Raw genomic sequence first — 23,441 nt, 5'->3', positions numbered from 1 at the left:
AGGAGGAGAGGAAGAAGGAGGAGGAGGAGGGAAGCAAACTAGGGCAGAAAAGTCTTTGGTTTCTTGCTACCTTTAGAGGCGGAGAAGAGGCCCTACTAAGAGGAGGGCCAGATTACCTCCTCTGCTGCAAGTAGGGCGCACAAGGCCCGCTTTTTGAGAGGTGGGGGGGGACCCGATTTGGAGGTGGGCTTTCAAGGGGGGGTGCAAGCTGGATTTCGGAGGGATGGAGGGTCCTGGGTGGGGGGGATTGGGGCAGGGGTTGGGCTTTCTCCTGAGGGGCTCTGGGGGGGAGGCGATCAGTGCGGCAAACGGGGTCCTCCGCCTTGGCGAGTCGCCAAAGGCGAGGGGCCCGTTGCGCAACTGATCGCCTCCCCCCCAGAGCCCCACAGGAGACAAAAAAGAGTCCACCCCCCACCCCAGGGGTCCCCTTCCTAGTGGCGGGGTTTCAAAGCTGCACCCCCTCCCAGCGGGGAGCCGGGCTTTTTTTTCCTCTCCTCCTCTCCAGCCATGTGCCATGCGCCCTGGGCCGCCATCCGCTTCAGGAAAAGGGAGCCAAGCTGGGAGGGCGCCCCCGGTGGCTGTGGCCCCTCTTGGAGCAGAGTTGGCTGCAGCATTGTTGTTGGTTTTGGTTGAGGGGGGTAGGCCCAGAGTCCTCCTGTGTCCGTTGCCCCCAGAATGGAGGAGGCGGAGAAGGAGAGGGTTCTCCAGTGGATCCCGGGCCTTGTGTGTCTCTTTGCTCTGGTCCAAAACGGGCTGCATAAGTCATCTAGTTTGAGAGCGCTTGAACTGGGGAAGGGCCTGGAAACCAGCCTTATGGGAAAGACTTAGGGAGCTGGGGGTGTTGCCTGAAAAGAGGGGTTAGAGGGATATGACGCCCTGTTGAAGTATTTGAAGGGGTTTCACCTTGAGGAGGAGCAAGCTTGTATTCTGCTGCTCCAGAGAAACAGGACTGAACCATGGATGCAAGCTGCAGGACATCATTAGGAGAACTTCCCGACGTAAGAGCGTTTGACAGTAGAACACACTTCCCTCGAGATGGTGGAGACTCCTTCTTAGAGGTTTCTTACAAGAGGCTGGATGGCCATCTCTGGGATGCTTTGATTGTGAGTCCTGCATGGCAGGGGGTTGACTGGATGGCCCTTGGGTCTCAACTCTACAATTCTTGTTATTATAAAGGCTAGAATTCAAAGATTTTGCTGTGTCTTGTGTTAGTCTGTGGAATCAGTACTGTACATAGAGAGATCTTGTAGCCAGGCTAGGCAATCTTTTCAGCCGGGGGCGGGTTGCTGTCCTCAGACAACTGGGGGCCAAAGCCACAAAATAAATAAAAAAATTTTAAAAAATTTAAATAAATAAATAACCGGACAAATGTAGGACAACATTTTCAAATGGGTGGACACTCTTTTTTTAAAAAGTGGAGGACACCAAAAAAATTGCTGATTTTTTTTAAAAATGTTTATATAAATGCATGTTTCTGAGCATCTATAGACAATTGCCCCCTTGCCCCTGCGCGAGAGGCCAAAGGCCCGGCGCATCGGGCAAGACCAGGCGGGGCCGGTCCAAGGCCTCGCCGGGCCGCACGGCCCGGGGCCGCAGTTGCCTACCCCTGTTGTAGCCCTTTGAGACTACTGAAAATAAAGAAATTGGCAGCACGAGCTTTCCGAGACTTCGGTCTTTCCTCAGTCAACCAATGCATCTGAGGAAGTAGACTGAGTCTAGACAAGCTCATGCTGCCCATTTCTTTCTTTCCAGTTAGTCTCAAATGTGCTACAAGATTTCTCTACATTACTAATTATAAAGGCTAGTTCTCCTGCTTTGTTCTGTTCAAACTGGACCGCCACATTCATCTCCATACACAAGGATTTGAACTGGACTCCTCACATACCAATGACATATATATGTGTGTCATTTACACTCCACCAAATGCATTGAGGAAATAGACTGAGTCTAGGAAGTTCATGCTGCCAATTTCTTTCTTTTCGTTAGTCTCAAAGGGGCTACAAGATCTCTCTACATGTTGTTGTTGCTGCTGCTGTTATCTTTTATTGGGCTATAAATTTACATGGCCCTTTGTTTACAGAAACGGAAAACTTCCAAATATTACATCCTGCCAAGGCCGTACAATCTAAGGATATATCTATATATATATATATATATATATGTGAAGTATACAATAATTATAAACAATGATGAGTTAAAATACAACTATAATGCAATTGAAATACATCAACGATAAAATTATAAAAAAGTATTGCTGTAAAATCCAAAGGCTTCACAACCAAGTATATTTCATCAGATTTAAAAATACCAGAGAGAGAACTGCCCGGCTCAAGGCTGGAAAGTCAAGCAACTATAGTTTTGTGAGACATTGAGCCTTTTCTCTTGTGTAGAGCTCTGGTGCCATGATAAACTACAAGTCCCAGGATCCTTAGCATGAGCAGGTGGTTAAACGATCTAGACTGGATCTTTTTTGCAGTGGATTTGCCCTCTGTCGTCTATCATTTTCCCTCTAGACAGCACTGGGGTTTTCCTCTCTTCTCAAACACCCCAGGCTTTAAAGCCACAGCAATTTTAGGCAAGAGCTGGAGACTTGGCCTGCTCCTATGGGAGCTTCACTTGCTAGCCCCACTTGCCCTGTGATTGGGGGTTTTGTTGTTGTGTGCTTTAAGTTAATAATAATAATAAATAAAAATTTTTATTTTTATCCCGCCCTTCAGGGTTCAGGGCGGCTACACAACAGATTAAATACATACATACAGGAAAAGTTAAAACCATAAAACACAATACAAATAAAAGCCCCTATAGCCCAACCTCATGGCCACGGAAGGAGGGAGGCCACAGGAGTATTTATTCGGGACTGCTGGAATAGGAAGGTTTTGAGATCCTTCCTAAATTGGGCCAGGGTGGTAGATGAGCGGAGCTCAGTGGGCAGCTTATTCCAAGGGCTGGGCAGCTATGGAAAAAGTTCCTCCGCGGTGGAGGCTAATCTGGCCCCAGGCACCTTCAGTAGTTGCTGCCCAGACGTTCTGAGGGTGCGAGGCGGAATGTACGGGAGAGACGTCCGTATATCTGGGCCCAAGCCATTAGGGCTTTATAGGTAATACCAACGCCTTATTGAGCTCGGAAGCGAATGGGCAGCCAATGAGGTCCCTAAAACTGGTGTATATGGCTGGTCCTGGGAGCACAGTGACACGCCGGGCCGCCATGTCTTGCACCATTTGTAGCTTCCGAGTTTGGTATAAGGGTTGCCCCTGTGAGTACGTTCAGAATCCAATCTCGAGGTTACCAGAGCATGTACAACAGTTTCTAGGTCCCCTGGGCCGATATGGGCGCAGCTGGCGGATCAGCCAAGCTGAAACAGGTGCTCTTGACCGTTGCTTCACCTGACGTCAGGTGACGCGACGAGTCAAGAAGCACCCCCAGACTGCCCGGAATTTCTCACAGGGGCGTGACCCCGTTCAGGACGGTGGAAACCACCGCCATTCCTGACCAGAGAACCTATCACTAGTACTCCGTTTCTCTGGATTCAATTTTGAGTCGGTTTTCCTCATCCAGCCCAATACTGACTCCAGACAGGCCACAAGGAGAAAGCCATCCCCGTATGCTCGTCGAGACAGAGAGAAAGATTTGGGTGTCATCGCGTACTGAAACCCCGCCCCATGTCCGGAGATCTCCCCAGCGGTTTCAGTAAATGTTAAATAATGGGAGACAGAATGCCCCTTGAGGGACCCCATTTTAGGGCCTCTCTCGGAGCACCGTCTCCCACTGCACCATCGGACTTCCGGAGATAGGAACAACACTGGGCGCAGCCCCGTCCCACCTCTCCAGGCGCCCCCAGATATCATGTCTATGTATCGAAGCCCTGGATGTCCAAGGCACCAGCAGGACACCTTCCCTGTCGTGCCAGACGGAGATCATCGACCAATGCGACCATGGCCGTCTCAACCCCGAACCCGCCCGAAGCAGTTGAATGGGTCCAGATAATCCGTTCATCCAAGACCAAAGCTGGATCCAACCGCTCTCTCGATCACCTTTCCCAAAATGGAGCGCGACGGCCGATATTATTATGAACCAGGGGTCGAGGAGGGCTTTTAGATCGTTTTAATGGCCATTGAGATCCGATGGAAATTGCCCATCCTCAAAGATGTATATCCGGCGTAACAAACGTTACGCCGGCCCCCCTGCGCTAACCCGAGGGCAGGATAAGAGAGCAGTGTTTTCCGAACATCCGAGACTTGTCCCATCCTCGTACTCACCCACCAACTGACCAGTTTAACATAGTCCACGAGCTCTGGACACTTTACCTAGTCTGCAGTAATGTCACGTTCAGACTTCGCTATACGAGAGGTTTATCCGCAAAAATCATTGAAGTACAGCAGCCTTAGAAAGGTTCAATGATCTGGTTCGAGCGGAGGAGGAGCTGGTTGCTCCCTGACACCCGAAAACTCTGCGGACGCAACACGGACGCAATACGAGCCCATAAACGAGTTCTTTGTTGCTGTATGCCTCTCCGTAGTCCTCTAATTGTCTAGGAGACCTTGTCGTCTAGCAAAGGTGTTTCCGCAACTGTCTCTATCCGCCGAACCGCTTCTCCCCGGGAGATCTTCCGTTACCAGGGCTTAGTTTGGAAGCGGCCGGAGGGGCGCTTGGGAGCGATCCTGTGTATAGCCCCGGAAGACCGGTATTCCAGATACCTGAGGGCATCAACAATCGCCCATTCCAACCTGCCCTTAAGGCTTCTTAACCTCTCAGTCCTCACCTTCGATGGGCCATCCTAACAGTCCCACCCCCGGGGACTGGGTAAAGCTTGATTTCGCCTCACCAGGAAATGATCCGTCATGAAGGGGGGAAATATAGCTATTCCACCCACGGATTTTCCGCATCCGACGAAGACCATATCGGTGTTACCCGCACAATGCGTGGGACCCTGTATCAGCTGGGACAGGCCCATGGCCGTCATGGTATCCTGATTCCCGACCGCACCGATGGAAATACTGCGGAGGGAGATGTTGAAGTCACCCAGGACAGGCCTGGGGTCCCAACTCAGCTCAGCGACACGTGTCAGCTCGTTAAGGGAGTCCGTAAGCACGGGGTGCCGTACAAACAGAATCCTAGCTGTCCTGCTTTAGGGTCAGTAAATACACTCATATAGGTATCTGTCGGATGTGGTTCCTGTGAGGATACGGTTTCATTACCAAGCCCACCCCCCCCCGCCCACCTAACTCGCTGGTCCTCACGAGTACCCAGCAGCGGGCCTGCCCACACGATCCCTTCAGGCCCCAGCCAGTCTCGTAATGCAACCAGGTCACACTTGAGTCCCAGTGGTCCGGAGGATTGGGTCTTTTATTAACGACGCATTGCACAGGGCAGCGACAGGTTTGGCACGTTGGAGGACCCTCGGTCTTCAGGATGGGGGGGGCAGGAGGTGGATAGAATAACGCATCGATCCCGGCCTCCCCTGGAACCAAGCCCTTCCCCGCATACCCCCCTGCCCCAACAACCTCAATGGGAGTCCGCCCCAAGTGTCATCCCGCCCAGGCACCCCCGATCCCTAACCTCCCCCAACCCCTAGGCGGTAAGGGAGCAGAGGAAAACTAGGCACCTAGCTCCCAGCTAACCCAAGCCTTCCATGCCCAAGTCCGTGCGCACTCCCGGGGCGGTGCGCAGTGCGCACCTCCGAACCCGGGGAGGCCCCCGGCGAAGGTGTAGTCCTGACGGGCGGGCGGGGGGGTGTCCCGGCGGGAGGCAGAAGGCGTGTGGGGGGTCGGTTCCCGGCTTTTAACCCGCCGCCTCACTGCGGGCTCTCCCACTCCCCAGATGGTCCTAAAGGCCCTCAGTCCACTGGCCGCAAGCGCCAGCCAGGAGAGTCCAGGTCCAGCGGGTCCAACGGGGTTCCCCAAGTCCGTGGGCGGCACTCGGGGCGGGCGCAGATGGCACCTCCGAAACCCAGGAGGGGCCGCCCGGCAAGGGGTGCACTACGGCGCGGCGGCCTCTGGCAAGTTCTGGCATTTCTGGGCATTTCTTTGAGGGTTGCGTGCCATCTCTGGCGTTATTTTATTATTTTATATTATTATATTATATTATTTTTATTATTTTATATTAACTTATTATAACGCTGTAAATTTACACAGCGCTGACTACAATCTTTTATGGACGTTCCCGCCCTAGGCTTACACTAAAAAGACACGACATAAAGGGATGGTGGTGGGGAAGGGCATCTCTAGTGGATAATACATAACATACTAGCAATACAGGAAATGATTCAATAAAACAGCAAAAAAAGAGAGAGAGTAGGACTTGGCCAAGGGCACAGTGGGTTACACACTCACTGTATTCAAACCTGGTCTTCTGTTTTTGTATGCCTTAGTTGTTCCGACTTAGGCGACGCTAGGCTGGGCAGGTTTTCTTGGCAAATTCATCAAGGGGGTGCATTGCCTTTCCCGAGTCTGAGAGCATGTATTGCCGGGTACCCAGTGGGTTTCTGTGGAGCAGGGTATGAACCTGTTCCAGGTTGTAGTCCAACACTCAAACCATTATGCCACCTAATATTGGGTATCCCCCAATCGTCCTGGATTTTCCTTGCTAGCTTTCCCTGCAATTTGGAGTATTTTGCCATTTGGAGAGGACTTGGGGGCAGAAGTGTGTCAAGGAAACCAGGTTGGTTCACATCCTGGAGTAAACACCAGGATACTGAGTCTAAAAGGAGGGAGGCGTAAGGGCTTATTGAGTTTGTATGTGCTTTCAAGTCCCCTGTCAACATGAATTTTGTAGGATTTTCATAGGCAAGGCCTATGCAGAGATGGTTTTGCCTGTTCCTTCTACTGAAATATGGGAGCTTATTGCTTGGGCAAATAAGCTGGTTTTTACCTCTTCCAGCTTCAGTTCTGGATCCAGGATGCCCCCAGATGTTATCATACTAAATTTCCACCTATCTAGGTGGAATGCTGCTGCCTGAATCATTCCAGGTCAAACCCTTGCTCAGCCGGCCAATTTTTTAAGTCGGAAGCTCCCCGACTTCAAAAAAATGCTAGCTGAGCGAGGCTTTGACCAGGATGCATTCAGACAGTGGCATTCCACCTAGATCAGTGGTGATTTAGCTATGATAACATCCGGGGGCATCCAGAATTGAAGCCGGAAGAGGTAAGCCAGTTTATTTGCCCAAGCGATAAGCTCCATAGTCTATAGTACCTGATACTCGTTGGAAGCCTCCTGTCCAAGTACTAACCAGAACTACTTAGTTTTCAAGATCAGACAGGATCTGGTGCCTTTAGGTTATTTAGACCCTTTATTATATGTAAGGAAACCTTACTTTATGTACTAAACTGCCAGGATTCTCTAGCCTGCCTAGCCACTAGTCCACAGCTTCAAACTGTCTCCATTAATTCTCTGTTGTCCCATTTTTTCAGCTGCTTTTAAAATGTTGCAGTCCCTCTTCCCCCTTTCCCCCTTTATTATTCCAGTCCCTTTCCTCACCTTCCTTTATTTGCTGCAAACAATTCAAATGGCCAAAGTGTCTTGAACTCAGTTGACTCAACAGATGGGAAAGGAGAGGACCAAACCATTGTTTCCCCCATCACCATGTATGGATGTGAGAGCTGGACAGGGGGAAAAAGCAGACAGAAAGAAAATCAACTCGACTTTATGAAGTGCTGTTGGAGGAGAGTGCAGAGGATGCCGTGGATGGCCAAAAAGACCAGCAAAGTCGTGCTGGAATAGATCAAGCCCTGGAAGCCAAGATAACTGAACTGAGGCTGTTGTACTTTGGCCAATCATGAGAAGGCAAGACTCATTGGAAAAAACAATAATGCTAGGAAAGATAGAAGCTAGGAGAAAGAGAGGAAGGCTGCATACCAGATGGATAGACTTAGTCAAGGAGGCTACAGCTAGGAGCCTGGAGGAACATCTTTGAGGTCTCTCATCCACAGTGTTGCCATGAGTCGAAGTCAACTTGAAGGCAGCTAACAACAAAGATATTACCCATGCAAGTTGTGGCCTATCTACCCCATCTGAATTTGACCTGTTTATCATTTTTCTGGAGTAGCCATTTTTTATTAATTAGATGAAGTGCTCACCCATCACTGTCTGTGGTTGGTTGTATATTGATTGATTGAAATATAAATGTATATAAATGTCTAGTTGGCGTAGTGGTTTGAGCATTGGACTATGACTCTGGAGATTAGGGTTCAGTTCCTAGCTCAGCCATGAAACCCACTGGTGACCTTGGGCAAGTCGCATGCTGTCATCCTCAGGGGAGGGCAATGACAAACCTTCTCTGAACAAATCTTGCCAAGAAAACCCCTTAGGGTCACCATAAATCGGAAACGACTTGAAGGCACACAACAAATGAATGATACTTGCTCAGTTCTTGCAGATTCATGGCTGTGGCTTCTCTCATTGAATCTATCCATCTGGTATGTCGTATCCCTCTTTTCATGTTGCTGTCCCCTTTATTATCATCTTATCTAGTAATCCTTTCTTCTGATGATATGGCCAAAGTACAATAACCTCACTTTAGTTATCTTGGTTTCTAAGGCTGCATCCACACTGAAGAAATAATCCATTTTGACACCACTTTAATTGTCATGGTTCAATGCTGTGGAATTCTGGGAATTGTAGTTTGATGTGGAACCAGAGCTCTTTGACAGAGAAGGCTAAATGTCTTACAAAACTACAATTTCTAGAATTCCATAGCATTGAGCTGTGGGGGTTAAAGTGGTGTCAGACTGGATTATTTCTGCACTACAGATGCAGCCTAAGAAGAGTTCAGGCCTGATTTGCTCTAATACTGATTTGTTGGCATTTTTAGCAACCCATGGTATTCACAGAACTCCCCTCCAGCACCACATCTCAAATTAGTTGATTTTCTTCCTATCCGATTTTTTAATTGTCTAGCTTTCACAACCATATATAGGAATGGGGAATTGTATGTTGTGGACCATCCTAACTTCAGTAGTCAGTGATATATCTTTATATATCTGGATTCGAGATGCTCAACCTGTATTGTCCAGCCAGGCAAGATTAGGTTTCACTTCCACAGTAGTGACCTGAAGAATGTAACCAGGATGTCTTCTGCTTCTCCTCCATCACCTTCTCTTGAGAGAGAGAGATACCTTAGGCTCTCAAACTTTGGTCCCTCAGGTGTTTTGGACTTCAAGAATTGCCAGAGAGCTTGGCCAATGGTGAGGTATTCTGGGAGATGAAGTCCAAAATGTTTGGAAGACCAACGATTGAGAACCACTACCTTAATAATTCCAGAAAGGAATGCCACACTAATGCCACCTTGCACCAATTGGCCCAAACAAGTTGGGTGGTAGTTCCTGCTCCCCTTTCAAAGTTTCTCGGTCAAACATGCTCACTGAACAAAGCAACCAGGAAACTTACCTTGATGGAATATATGTTGTTGTTAACTGCCATCAAGTTGACTTTGCCTTATGGCAACCCTATAAAATGAGAGACCTCCACATCACCCTATCATCCACAACCCTACTCAGGTCTTGTAGACTCAGGGCTGTGGCTTCCTTGTTTGATTCTACCCATCTACAATGCAGTCTACCTCTTTTCCTATTGCCTTCTACCTTACCGAGCATTACTGCTTTTTTCTAGTCAGTCGTGCCTTCTCCTGGTATGTCCAAAGTACAATAGTCTCAGTTTAGTCATCATGGCTTCAAAGTAGAGTTTAGGCTTAATTTGATCTAGGACCCATTTATTTGTCTTTTTAGCAGTCCATGGTATATGTAAAATATAAGTTACCTTCTTCCCCCCCCCACTTTTCCTATACCTACCACAGAAGTGGGATTAACAATAAGGAGAATATTGCTTTGCTCCATATACAGATGTGCGGTAAAACTCTTGTCTGTAATTATCAGTGCTGGTGCAAGATATTTTGCTGCTTGAAACAAAGCAGTAAAGGGCACTCTGATTCAACCAAGTCAAGAGGCATAGTACCTGAAGCCAGCTGGGTTATTCTTACATGTGAGTAAAAAAAATCATGCAAGCATCTCACTAATACTCACAGCTATAAAATACAATAATAATCAGTAATAACAAATCAAGCTTAATTTACAGTTTGCTACCCTTTCATGACACCCAAAATAGGTAGCCACTTCACTTCACCTAATAGTGAAGTGGTACCTATGCTTAGACATGATGCTAACAAGAAGACTTGTGTTCCTTTTGTGGAAAAAAAAATAATCCTAGCGTTTGACACCTCACTTTTGGGAGAACTAATTCACACAACCAAAGCAACTAGGCTGGTCTATACAACTCTACTAGGAACAACCAGAACATTACAAATTAGTATGATGCTTTTGTAATTCTCTTGAACATGGTTGTTGTTCCTCACCTCTACAACTACAATTTAGTGGCCTATTAGCCTTTAGCATTGACATTTATTTTGTCAACTTGGCTGATATCCATTAGCCACTGATTTGCCAAGGGCTCTATAAATTTGTTTAATGCCCCTAATAGTCAAAACAGTGCCTTTTTCATCTTCAGAAAAGCAACAGTACTGCTCTTAGTTGTATTGGAGGCAACTTGTGTTGAAATGCAAGATGCACAGATCCAAGCATCCAAGGCTTGAAAATATTTTTTAAAATATAGAATTTCTAAAAAGCAAACCTTGATTTTGCCATTTTCTATAAATGGCACCATTTTAGTATGCCTTTGTATGTAACGGGACTGAAGCATCCATGGATTTTGGTAGCCACAGGGGGGTTGGATCCAAACCCCAGTGGATACCAAGGGCCACTGTATATGGTTGTTTTGGACTAGGACAAATAGACACCATGCAGTGTGCCCTATGATGCTGTTCATGCATAGTGTGTGCATATTTGGCCACATCAAATACTATACAGTAGGTAGAATATGGCTGTACCTTCCCCACAGAAATAGGAGGACTCAGTCCAAAGGCACCATAGGAGGGGGTATAAAAGCCCCCCTTTCTTAAAACACAAAAGGAGAACTGCTGATATTCCATGATAAACGATATGTAGAGAGATCTTGTAGCGCCTTTGAGACTAAATGAAAGAAAGACGTTGGCAGCATGAGCTTGTGTGGGCTTAGGTCCTCTTCATTAAGAATCATTGAAATTTCTAGCCTGAAAGAATTCCAGAGAAAATCAAGTCTAGCCCCCTGCTCTATGCAAGATAACTGTTCAACAGCTGAACACACTTCCTCGGAGAGTGGTGGAGTCTCCTTCTTTGGAGGTCTTTAAACAGAGGCTGGATGGCCATCTGAATCTTTGATTGTGTCTTGATGCATAGCATGGGGTTAGACTGGATGGCCCTTGTGGTTTCTTCCAACTCTTTGATTCTATGATCATTTGCCTTCTCTGTTGGGATTCACATGCACATTCCCCAGAGGGGAGATCACCAAGAAAGTGGAATAGATCATTTCATCTCTTCCCTCTTGTGGCTGCCTGCATATTCTTCAATTAGGTCAGCAGCACTGAAGAGGAGGGAGGCCAGGGGACTCTGGGGGCCTGGCAATGAGATCCTCCTCATTGTGACATTCCTCATTGCAATGAGAACCTCAGCCATGACCTGTGATGGTGATCCTGTGTAACCTAACCCATTTTATTTTATTGCTGCAGTGTGTCTCACATTTGAATCCAAATGTGTAATCTGTTGGACATTTGGGAAAATAACCCTATTAATATGAAGCCAATCCATTCCCAGTATCCTGTCTTTTTCAGCTGCTGCGATTCAGCGTCTTCAGTTTTCCTTCTCAAAAAAAAAAAAAAACAAACAAAAAAAAAAACCCCTATTCATTCAGTTTCTGACAAATGTTATCTCAGTTGGTCTCCTGCCAGGATTTCTGGTCCTCAGAGGGTATCTCAAGCCTGGGAAATCTTTCCACTGCTGTCTTGGCACATTAGGCCAAGTAAAGCTGTAACACTGAAGAAATGATGGGAATACCAGGGCAGAAGGTCCATCTTAAAATGGTTTCCAACAACACAGCTTCTTGCATAAGTGGGTGGAGAGGCAAATGGCTGGGAATGGAGGATAGACCCCAAGCAGGAAAGGAATGCATTATCGATAGATAATGTGTGTAAGATCACTTTACGTCTCCCAGAGAAGTTTCTCATAGAATTTATTTCTCCTTAATACATTCTCACCACATTGGGCGCATGTGCATCTGGACTGTGGCACTGTCATCCAGTACAGCTCTGCTGAACTGTTGCAAACCAATATAGCTGGTGATGTCATGAGCAGCATGTGAACTGAAGCCACCGCTCTGCTGCTGCTTAGGCAACCGCTGCGGAAAGGAAAATAGGAGAGGCTGGGAATCTTCCTCAGCTTTGGAAGCCTGTGTTCTTTGCACGTCTCCAGCATTAAAATTGGTCTGCGTGCTATTGATTTGAATTTTCTCTTGTGTTCTAACAGAAGCTCAAAGCCTGAGAAGGAAGACTGCTGCTGCACCCAACTTGTGATCAGTAGGAAGTTGACAAACTGCAAAGGATGCCGAAGGGGCCTGAGATGATGATGGCAAAGTTTAGAAAGCAAGTCAGATGAAACAAAGCTGCAGGAACTGGGTAGGTTACTTACATGGATTGTAATAATATAATAATAAAACTTTATTTATATACCACTTTTCCAAAATGATCTTCTTAAATGGTCCCTGGATTTGCAGCTGGAGGGAGATGTGTTGTCTCCTCTCTCCTTGTGGCATGCTGTAGAGAGGGGAGTCTGCTCTCTTGGAGGGTGGGTGGCTGGGGTGGGTCATTGCATGAATAATCCTTCTGCAGGGCAGATGAACTGCCGTAGTGCGGTGGCTCTGGGCCAAGGTAGATGAGATGCAGGAAATCTGTGATTAGCGTGTGTGTGGTTTGTTAAAACAGAAAAGCACTTAGAGAAGAAGAGTGGAATTGAGGTGGGTTGACACCAGAGAGGAGAGGGCGTTTAACGTTTTTCTGTTTCCTGATCAATCGCATCCCCCCCCCATCCTTTGGCCTCTATTGAAGGGAAAGTGAGGCATAGTGCAAGAAACAGTGAGGATCTCCAGGAGTGTTTTAGTTGTGTATTTGTGCAGGGCATGAGGTTGGATTAGATAGCCCTTGTGATCCTTTCCAAAGTTTCTATTAGAATGTATTCCTTCATCACCTCATCACACAAACTTTGGGCTGAATGAGCAGCTTTGAAAGAACAGTTTAGATTTGGGAAATGGCATGTAGGAAAGGAGAAAATGAACACAGGTTTTCTCAGTCTGTTTTAGTCCCCAAAGCCTCACCTATCAGGGAATCTGATTTAACTCAGGATTCTTCCAGCAACTCACTGTAGAGCCTTTGTTAAGTTGCGATTGATCAGGAAACCATCTCAAGAGAAAAAGGTTAAACACCGTCTCCTCTCTGGTACCAACTCACTGCAGAAATGAAGCAGTTTGATAACACTTTAAGGGCTGCAGTTCTTTCCTATGGAATTCTGGGATTTGTAGTTTTACAAGTTCTTTAGCCTTCTCTGCCAAAGAGTGATGGTGCCATAGAAAATCACAAATCCCAGGATCCTGTAGGATGGGGGCATGGTGGTTAAAGTGGTGTCAAAGTGTATTATTATTTATACAGTGTAGCTGCATCCTTAGTCTCTCTAAACCCATCAGCCTTCTTCCCAAAACCATCAGATCAGGGATAGCATCACAATGATGGAAGGTTGTTGCAAAAACAACAATGCTTGAACATTCTAGATCAGCAATTCCCAATAGCCTTCCAGATGTTTTGGATTTCAGCTCCCAGAACTCCTCACTGTTGGCCAAAATGCCTGGGGCTTCTGGGAGTTGAAGTCCAAAACGCCTGGAGGACCAAAGTTTGGGAATCACCCATCTAGACTACAGTGCTGTATAAATGCTAGGGATTGTTTGGTTGAGTAGATGAAAAAATATTTTATGGAAGAACAAAAAAGGGAAAGGACATTTTCCCTTAAGCAATCCATAGCTGAAATGCAATGCGGTCAAGATGACAGAGGCTTGAGAATGATGCACAAGTTCAAATCCCCCTGCAGCTATGAAACCTCCTGGGCATCCTTGAACCAGTTATTCTGGCTTAGCCTAACCTAATTCTTGGTATGTTCCACCTTTGCTCAGCCTAATCCATCTTGCCAGCTGCTCTGGTTTCAGCAATCTGAAGGCAAAGCAGAATGCAGATTATGGTCAGTTAACTTTTAAAAACGATGGCAGTGCTTGTCAAAGCAGGGAGCGGGGAATGGCATATCAGCACAAGTATTTATACTCTTACTGGGAGTATCCCATCTACAATTACAGTTTAGGATTTCCAAAAATGTAGATTGTCAACCTCTGGGAGCCTCTGGGAGCCCTGGTGGCACAGTGTTTAAATGTTGTGAGTTCAATCCCAGGTCCACTCGGCCTTCCATCCTTTTGTAGGTAAGTAAAATGAGAACCCAGCTTGTTGGGGGCAATTGGCTTACACATTATAAACTGTTTAGGGAATGCTAGTTCACTGATAAGTACTGAAATGTACTTGCTATTGCTATTGGGATTGCTAAATCAAATCAAATAAAAAGCATTTGTTATTTACTAGCAGCAAGTTAGCTTTAAAAAAAACAAACTCCAAATTACATCATAACTATACATTATCACCAGCAATGAGGTGAATATTTTTGACCAGGCTGAGGACATGTTGTTTCATATATGCCAGCTTACCAGAACATACAGAGCCGGAGTGGTGTAGACAACACCACTCCGGCTCTGTATGTTCTGGTAAGCTGGCATATATGGAACAACATGTCCTCAGCCTGGTCAAAAAGATTCACCGTGTAGTGGTTTGTATTTTGGACTATGACTCTGGAGACCAAGATTCAAATCCCTGCTCAGCCATGGAGACCCACTGGGTGACCATAGGCAAGTCACACACTCTCAAAGTCAGGGGGGACCACTAACAGAAACCTCTCTGAACAAATCTTGCCAAGAAAATCCCATAAAAGATTTGTCTGAAGGTGGCCATAAGTTGGAAACAACCTGAAGGCACACTGCCACAACAACAACCCATAACGTAAGAGCAGGCTTATAAGAGGCCACTTACCTGAGCCTAGTTATTATCAGAGTTTGTTTGTTGCTTTATTTTACACTTCCGTGGATCTGTTATCCAGGCCTGTTGAAAGACTCCCCTCTGTCCTATTTTTGAAGCAGGCCAGCTCTCTTTCACTATTAGACATCAGTAGATCTGCAGTAGCCCTGTCCATTTTGGCAGCGAGCCTGCCTATTTTGGAGACAGTGAAGACATCGCATCATGGTACGGGTGGAGCTTCAGCCACATGGTGCAGCTTCTAAATAAGGAATTCCTCACATCTTTGTTTGGGAAAGATTGAATTGAGGAACTAAGAAGGCTCAGAAATTATTTTCTTCATGCAGAGGTTAAGACCTAAGTCACAAGAGTATGTCTACCCATTCTCTTAGTTTTGATGTAGTGTAGTTGTTTGACTAGGACTCTGGGAGACCAGGGTTCAAATCCCTACTGAGTCATGAAAATCCCTTGGGTGACCTTGGGCAAGTCGCACTCTCTCAGCCTCAGAGGAAGATCATGGCAAACCCCCTCTGACCAAATATTGCCCAAAAAAAAACTTTGTGGTAGGTGCACTTTAGCGTCACTGTAAATAAGATATACAGTGGACCCTTGTTATATGCTGGGGTTTGGTTCCAGGTTCCCCTGTGGATAACAAAATCCATGGATGCTCAAGTCCTATTAAATATAATGACATAGAAAATGTTGTCCCTTATATAAAATAGAAAATTAAAGTTTGATATTTGGAATTTATACTTTTTTTTAACATTTTCAAACTGTGGATACTTGAGTTCATGGATAAAAAATCCGTGGATAAGAAGGGCCGACTGTACTTGAAGGCACATGACAATAACAAGCTTATGCCAAAAACATTCTGGCTATCTTAGAGTTGCAAAGGTGGAGCTGGACACACAGTGGCTTGACACACAAAGGTTGACGCAGCTGAAGGACACATTTGTTGGTTGAATTTATATGCCACCCTTCAGTATTAAACTTTCAGAGCAGAACATATATAAGAACAATTAAATAGAAACTGTAATATTAGAAATGGCAGCAAGCTACAACAGAGCAATGAAATCTGACAGAACAGTGAAACAACACTTAAAAACAAGCTGGAAAAATTATTTTTAACTCTAAGAATTTAAGCCCTGTTAAGATTTTACAAACTCAGAGCTGTGGCTTTCTTGATCTTATCAGTCCATCTGTAATGAGGTCTTCTTTTTTCCCACTGTCTCCCATTTGCCAATCACTATAATCTTTTGTAATGAATCATGTTGTCTCAAGTTATTGCTCCTTCTGGGTTCTAGGTAAATTTCAGGCTTGATTTGTTCTCTGGTCCATTTAGTTGGTGGTGGTGGTGGTGTTTTGTTTCGGCAGTCCATGGTATCCTGAATCTCAGCACCTCCCCTCCCTATTCCAAGTCTTCTTGTAATTTATTGACTACAGTCTCTATTTGAGTGATGACTTAGCCATATTGGCTGGGGCTTCTGGGATCTGAAGTCTAAAATACCTAGAGGATTAAAGTTTGGGAATTACTGCTCTAGAGCAGTCTTCCCCACCTGACATCTTCCAGCTTCTACTATCCCCAATCAGCATTGCCTATTAGCTGGAACGGTGGCGATTTTAATCCCAACACATCTAGAGAATGCTACATTGGAGAACAAAGGCATTATATTGCTCCACGACACTGAGAAAAGTAGGCCCAAGCTGTTTTCAGCTGATGCTGGTTTTGGCAGTCTGTTTCTGCTCTGCGGCATCACAGATTGCACTTTCAGATCCTTTCTACAAGGTCCAACAGGCACAGATAATTTAATAATCCTAAACCAGAGAGTGCCAAACATGGACCAAATACATCAGTAGTGTTTGAAGGACAAAGTTAAGATACGATCACTGGAGACACTCCAGCTCAGGCCTGGGGATTATTTGGCACTTCAGATATTATTGTATGGCAACTTCCATCAGCCCTAGCTAGCATACTAATCAGTGAATTATTATGGGAACTATAGGTCAAGATAATCTAAAGGACCATACATTCCAGTTCTCTGGCCAAGGATTACACCTATGTGCCTGTCAGCCAAGCATCAAAGCCACAACACATTTCAAAGTACAGTATATGCTGAATGCATCTGCTTGAAATGTTATTCTACGCACTACAGCAGTTGCAAATGTAGTCTTTCTGTGGTATATGGAGCTACATTAGCCCCCACTGCATGTATGTTACAGTAGGATTTTCTAGCTATAATGCTGTTTGGAGACTGCCCATTTTGGGAAATTAAAAAAAAGAGTCACCCTCCTTTTATATCCCTCACATCTGAAAACTTGGTCCTTGTTTGTTTGTCATATGACAGGGGAGTGGTAATGGTGTTCCCAGATGTGGAGTAATTAAAACCAAAAGGCTGCCTGCTTAGCTAGAAAAACAGGATGTCTACAGATTTCCTCAAATATGGTGCATTTCAAGTAGGCAAACATTCCTGCGCTGAGCTCTGTTGGTCTCAGCATTTCACTGCAACTTCGCTGCCCTTTGGAAGTGCCCCATCACCATAGGAGTTATTCGGAAATGTTAAATCCACAAGCACACGGAAACACAAGCACACTAGGTGGAGACTGAAGATAGCCAAGAGCATGTGTCGTTCAAGTCCAAAGCAGTATATGCATGGTACAACATAAGGCACTGTAATAGATGGATTAGTATGGGACATTTGGACTGACCAGGCCAAATATTAGGAAACTGGTCTTCTGACTTTCTTAATTAACATAAATGGACTCTTTTGCTTCTTCACTTTTGTTCAAGTTTATAATACCTTTAATTCTGAACATGTTTGTGTCAGAGCAAAGCTGGAAGAGGTGCAAAGGGACTTGGAAGTAGCAGAATCTCATTTTTTGCCATTATCCAGCCTACTAGATTGGTCTTAAGCAGCAGTCCAACCATAGAATCAGAGTTGGAAGGGACCCCAAGGGACATCCAGTCTATCTCCCTGGCATGCAGAAATACACAGTCAAAGCACTCCTGACAGATGGCCATTCAGCCTCTGTTTGAAAAACTCCAAAGAAGGAGACTCCACCACTCTCCTAGGCAGCGTGTTCCATTCTTGAATAGCTCTTACCATCAGGCAAAGGTGTCACTTGGTGGCTGTGGGGGTTGCGGACTGCACTGAGTGACACTCCAGAGATGGATGTCACCTGGTGGGCTGGTACACCCAGAGGGGCTGGCATGGCTACTGAGCAAGCAAGAAAGGCCATTGCTTTCCTTTCTCATTTGCCCAGCAGCAGCACTGGACCCTAAATAGAGGCTACAGTGTGGCCCCCTCCAATAACAGTAACTGCTGGGGGGAGTGCCTTCAGGATCTGGTGTAAGCAGCCACACTGGCTCCTGAAGGCCATTCTGAGGGGAGCCAGAGCACTGTCCCGTCCTATACAGTCAGCTCTCCATATCCACCGATTCAACTGCCCACGGCTTGAAAATATTCCAAAAATATATAAATTCCAAAAAACAAACCTTGATTTTGCCATTTAATATAAGGGACACCATTTTACTACCCTATTGTATATAATGGGACTTGAGCATCCATGGATTTTGGTATCCATGGGAGATCCTAGAACCAAACCCCAGCACATACCAAGGGGCCACTGTGGCTTGAATCCATTGCCCTGGGTAGTCTTTGAAGCAGCAGAAACAAACTTGCACCATCCTCAATATGATATTCCTTCATCTTCCTAGGGTAAGGGCAGGGAAGGCAGTAAGTACTACTATACTTATCCCAGATTCCCAAGGATTTCCGTCACCTCCCACTCGGATCAAGAAATGTGTGTCCCTAAAATGATGGCAGTGGCTTTCATCCTTTGCATTTGTCACTGGCAAGTGTGGTCATTGATTAGAGTTATGTGGTGATGTGTTGAGGCTATTCCAGTTCTTGAGACAAAAGCGATAACTGACTTTTCCTCCCCGTTCTCTGTTTACACAGGTTTGTGATTCAAGCACAAAATGGCAAGGACTAGCCACAGCAACTATGTTCTTCAGCAGCTTAACAACCAAAGAGAGTGGGGATTCCTCTGTGACTGCTGCATTGCAATCGATGATATCTACTTCCAAGCTCACAAAGCAGTCTTGGCTGCCTGCAGTTCTTACTTTAGGATGTTTTTCATGAGCCAACAGCACAGCACAGCACAACTAAATCTTAGCAACATGAAGATTACGGCTGAGTGCTTTGATCTCATTTTACAGTTTATGTACTTAGGGAAAATCATGACGGCTCCAGCCAACTTTGAGCAGTTTAAAGTGGCCATGAACTCCCTGCAGCTCTATAATGTGCCAGAATGTCTAGAAGACATACAAGATACAAACTCCTCTGGTTTGCAGTGCTCCTCTTCTTCTTCCAGCACCCAAAATAGCAAAATGGTTTTTGGCGTCCGGATGTATGAAGACACACTGGCTAGAAATGGGAGTGAAGCAAACAGGTGGGGTGTCGAGCCGTCAAGTTCAACTGTGAGCACCTCTCAGAGCAGAGAGGTGGATGAGGAAGGCTTGCAGCTCAGCAATTTATCTGAACAGCCTTTTGAGAGCTGTAAAAGGAATTCTGTGCCTAAGCTCTCAAGTGCCAAAGACCGAGTATCCAATTCACGGCGCTTTGGGCGAAGTTTTACATGTGATGGCTGTGGCTTCAGCTTCAGCTGTGAGCGACTGTTAGATGAGCATATCATGTCATGCACTAACAGGCATTCTTATCAGAACGTCAGGTATTATGGGGCTGAAAAAAAAGACAGCAGTGAGAGAGACTCTGCTCCTGAAATGCCATCTTCCCAGCTGGAAAAATGCAAAGCAGATGAAGGCCAAGCTATGGACAGGTCTTCATCCCCAGCATCAAATGTAACAAGCGGGAAAGGCAGCAGTGTTGCATTGGAACCTTTAGACGAAGAGAGAAGTAGAGCCACTGAGAGGAAAAGGATTATTGTCAAGATGGAGCCAGATGAGAGCCCAGTGGATGGCTTGAAGGAATTCAACATTATCAAGGTGACAGATGGCAATGATTCCTCTGACAATGATGATCTAGATGATGATGAGCCAGTTTATAGGTATTACATTGAGGAAGAGGTGAATGAAAGCAGAAGTGTTAGGAAAGCTCTCTTAAAACCCCACGTGCCTGTTGATGGAGGGACTAGAAAATATTTCAGAAATGCCAGGATCCTTAACAACAAAGTAAATGCAGTCAAGGAAGTGACAGAACACGCATCCTGTGAACTGTGCGGGTTGACAATCACGGAGGAAGACCTGTCTTCTCATTACTTATCCAAACACATAGAAAATATATGTGCCTGTGGAAAATGTGGCCAGATATTAGTTAAAGGGCGGCAGCTGCAGGATCATGCCGAGACTTGTGGAGAGCCTCAAGACCTGACCACGAATGGCTTAAGAAATGCAGAAGAGAAAAATGACCCAGAGGAGAGCCCCGAGGAACAAGCAGAAAACCAAGAGATGATGTATGTTGAGATGCTAGATGAGTTTGGTGATAGCCATTTCCAGATGAACAGTCTTCCAAAAAAACAGCTCTACAGAGATTCAGCATGCCCTTTCCGATGTCCTAACTGCGGCCTTCGTTTTGAAACAGAAAATTCGGTGGTTGAACACATGTCCAGTTGCCTAGAGCAAGATCTGTTCAAGAATGCCATCTTGGAAGAGAATGAAAGGGATCATCGACGCAAGCATTTCTGCAATCTCTGTGGGAAAGGCTTCTATCAGCGTTGTCACTTGCGGGAACACTACACTGTGCACACCAAGGAGAAACAGTTTGTTTGTCAGACTTGCGGCAAGCAGTTCCTAAGAGAACGCCAACTGCGCCTTCACAATGACATGCACAAAGGCATGGCCAGGTATGTCTGCTCTATTTGCGACCAAGGAAACTTCCGAAAACACGATCATGTCCGACACATGATATCCCATTTATCTGCTGGAGAGACAATATGCCAGGTCTGCTTTCAGATTTTCCCAAATAACGAACAACTTGAGCAGCACATGGATGTTCATCTGTATACATGTGGTGTTTGTGGTGCCAAATTTAATCTTAGGAAAGATATGAGATCTCACTATAATGCTAAACATTTGAAAAGAACATGAGCACATAATGCTTCTGGACAAGAACTAAATAAAAAAGGAACACCAAAGCAAAGCAAACAATAGTGCATAAAGGAAAATAAATGGCCTGTTTTAACATGACTGGGTTTTTAAAAGAGCCTTTAAATCATATGCATTCATTTAAGGTCTTAAAGTACATATATGCTGCTTAAAACCATCAAATGTTTAATTATTGCATTTTTACTCTTGCTTCACTTCAGTTTCTGTTTCTAATTTTTTTTCTTGAAGGTCTCTTAAATCATTGTTTTGCAACTGTAGATTTTAAAAGTACACTGTAGTATTATTCCAATCACTGGCTTTGATTAAACAGTTCTCATCTGTATAGGATGTCTACTTTTGTATTTCCATGTCAGTGTTTTTACTTCATGTGAAAATATAGATTGTATGCAGTTTAACTTGCGATGAGTGAGGCTATTTCCAAAAAAGAATAATTGTCCACCTGCCAGCATAATGTTAAGCACTCTCAATACTATTTAAGTCAATGGATTATATTGGAGCATACCCATTAGGTTTGTGATTCCTTTTGTAGGTATAGGTTGTCATTGACATCTTGCTGCTGTTTGCATCTCATGTGCCAACAGCACATGGAGTGAGTTTTGTTATTGTTACTTCTGCAGTGCTATATTGTGCTGGAATGAGGATGAGGAAGAAGACTGCTTATCTAGGAGAATCCCCTCTGCAGAACCATTTTACACATGCCATTCTCATGTCATTTTATGTATTACTAACACAATCTTACGACAATCTATTACAGTAGAAAATTTCATATATTACTCAGTGGGCACAACATAAAACCTCTGGGACATAATCTAAAGAAAGCCGGGGAACTCATTTTCAAATCAAAAGAACACATGACACATATCTCATTTATATGGGCAACCTGGTGTTAAGTATATTTACTTGAAGTAAATCTTACTAAGTTAAATAAGGCATTCAAGTCAATATGTTTTTCAATGCAACTTAATATGAACACCCAAGTGTATACACTTGGTAATACAATTGTATTACAAAGTTGATATGTATCACCACTAAAATTTAAATTTAATGAAACAAGAATAAAAAATATCCTTAGTTGTCTGACAAGATGCATTCCTGCATACAGTTATCTAGGAAGATGCTCTCCCCACTTGAATACAATGAGCTGTACTCCTGTGTAAATATGCACCAATTTTTTTAAAGCTGCTCTTCAACAAGCCATCCATATTCTCAAAATCAGAAAGATAAGATGCATAATAATTCCTAAGCTGTGGAAAATGTTTCACATATATCATCTTTGAAATTCTGATGAGCAACAACCCTGTAAGGCAGACGTGAATTACCTCCATATTACAGATAATATGGAGGCTAAGAGAGAATGCCTTGTCCAAAGCTGCTGAGTACCATTGGAGTTTATCTGACAAGGGAAATTGGAAGTATAATCCAATAGCAATCCGAACGCAATCATGGGGTTTAACGTTATTGCGTGATAGACTACCACACGCAATTTCAGGAAATGGCAAGCTATTTTCGGACAATGGGAAGTCAGTTCGAATGCAATTCAAATTCACGTAAATTCTCTGAATTAGCGAATTCACGTGAATGCGTTCTGGCCCCACTTTCATTTCATTCAAAATTCAGAGAAATTCCTCCCGTGTGATAAACTCCATTGTAACTGACAAGATTTGGTAAGATCTTAATTGCATATATTGTTAAGCTACAATCCTATGCCAGTTTCCTTGGCAGTTAGTATGAAAGAACATCAAAAGATTGTGCTGTGAACAACTTCTTGGGGTATAAATGGCTGTTTAAATGGTCCAGGTTGAACACTTCCTAGATACCAGGATGAGTAAACTGCGACTGTTATACTTTGGACATATGAGAAGACATGACTCAGAAAAGACAGTAAGGTTTAGTAATGTGGAAGACACTAGAAAAAGAGGAAGGTTGCACCACAGGTGGATAGACTCAATCATGGAAACCACAGGCCCAAGTGCACAAGTCCTAAGCAGGACTGTTGACAAGATGACTTGGAAGTCTGTCATTCATAGGGTTGCCATAAATCAGTGTCGACAGCAATTAAGAACAACAAATCTGTTGATTTTATAAAAAGAAACTACACTTGTCCCACATTTGTGGCTTTGACTTTTGCTGATTTGATTGTTCAAAGATTTTATTAATATGTTCTCTCTAGGAATATCTAGGTCCTCCAGCATAACTTTATGGTCAATTTTAACCAAAAGTTGTACTGAAGGACCTAGACAGAACATTCCACTAGGCAGTTGTAGCTCCTCCAGCACAATTCTATGGTCAATATCTGGCAGATGTTGA

At 44.8% G+C, this 23,441-nt stretch overlaps 1 protein-coding gene and 1 long non-coding RNA gene across 2 annotated transcripts in view; one reads left to right on the top strand and one right to left on the bottom strand.

The window, feature by feature from the left end:
- The first annotated feature begins 3 nt into the window (after positions 1-3).
- On the top strand, positions 4-22,175 carry ZBTB1 (zinc finger and BTB domain containing 1). Its single transcript, XM_042446792.1, has 3 exons — positions 4-130; positions 12,384-12,532; positions 18,970-22,175. The coding sequence occupies exon 3, from the start codon at positions 18,990-18,992 to the stop codon at positions 21,114-21,116; it is 2,127 nt and encodes a 708-aa protein (XP_042302726.1). The 5' UTR covers positions 4-130; positions 12,384-12,532; positions 18,970-18,989; the 3' UTR covers positions 21,117-22,175.
- The window catches only part of LOC121919847, a 26,264-nt gene continuing 16,680 nt past the window's right edge, over positions 13,858-23,441 (bottom strand). Inside the window, exons 3-4 of the long non-coding RNA XR_006101593.1 lie at positions 15,029-15,205; positions 13,858-14,110 (exon numbers count right to left, since the gene is read on the bottom strand). This is a non-coding gene — a long non-coding RNA (uncharacterized LOC121919847). The remainder of the gene's footprint in view (positions 14,111-15,028; positions 15,206-23,441) is intronic.

This window comes from Sceloporus undulatus, chromosome 1 (assembly GCF_019175285.1).
Source record: "Sceloporus undulatus isolate JIND9_A2432 ecotype Alabama chromosome 1, SceUnd_v1.1, whole genome shotgun sequence".
Lineage (NCBI taxonomy): Eukaryota > Metazoa > Chordata > Lepidosauria > Squamata > Phrynosomatidae > Sceloporus > Sceloporus undulatus.
This window is presented reverse-complemented; position numbering and strand designations above follow the sequence as displayed.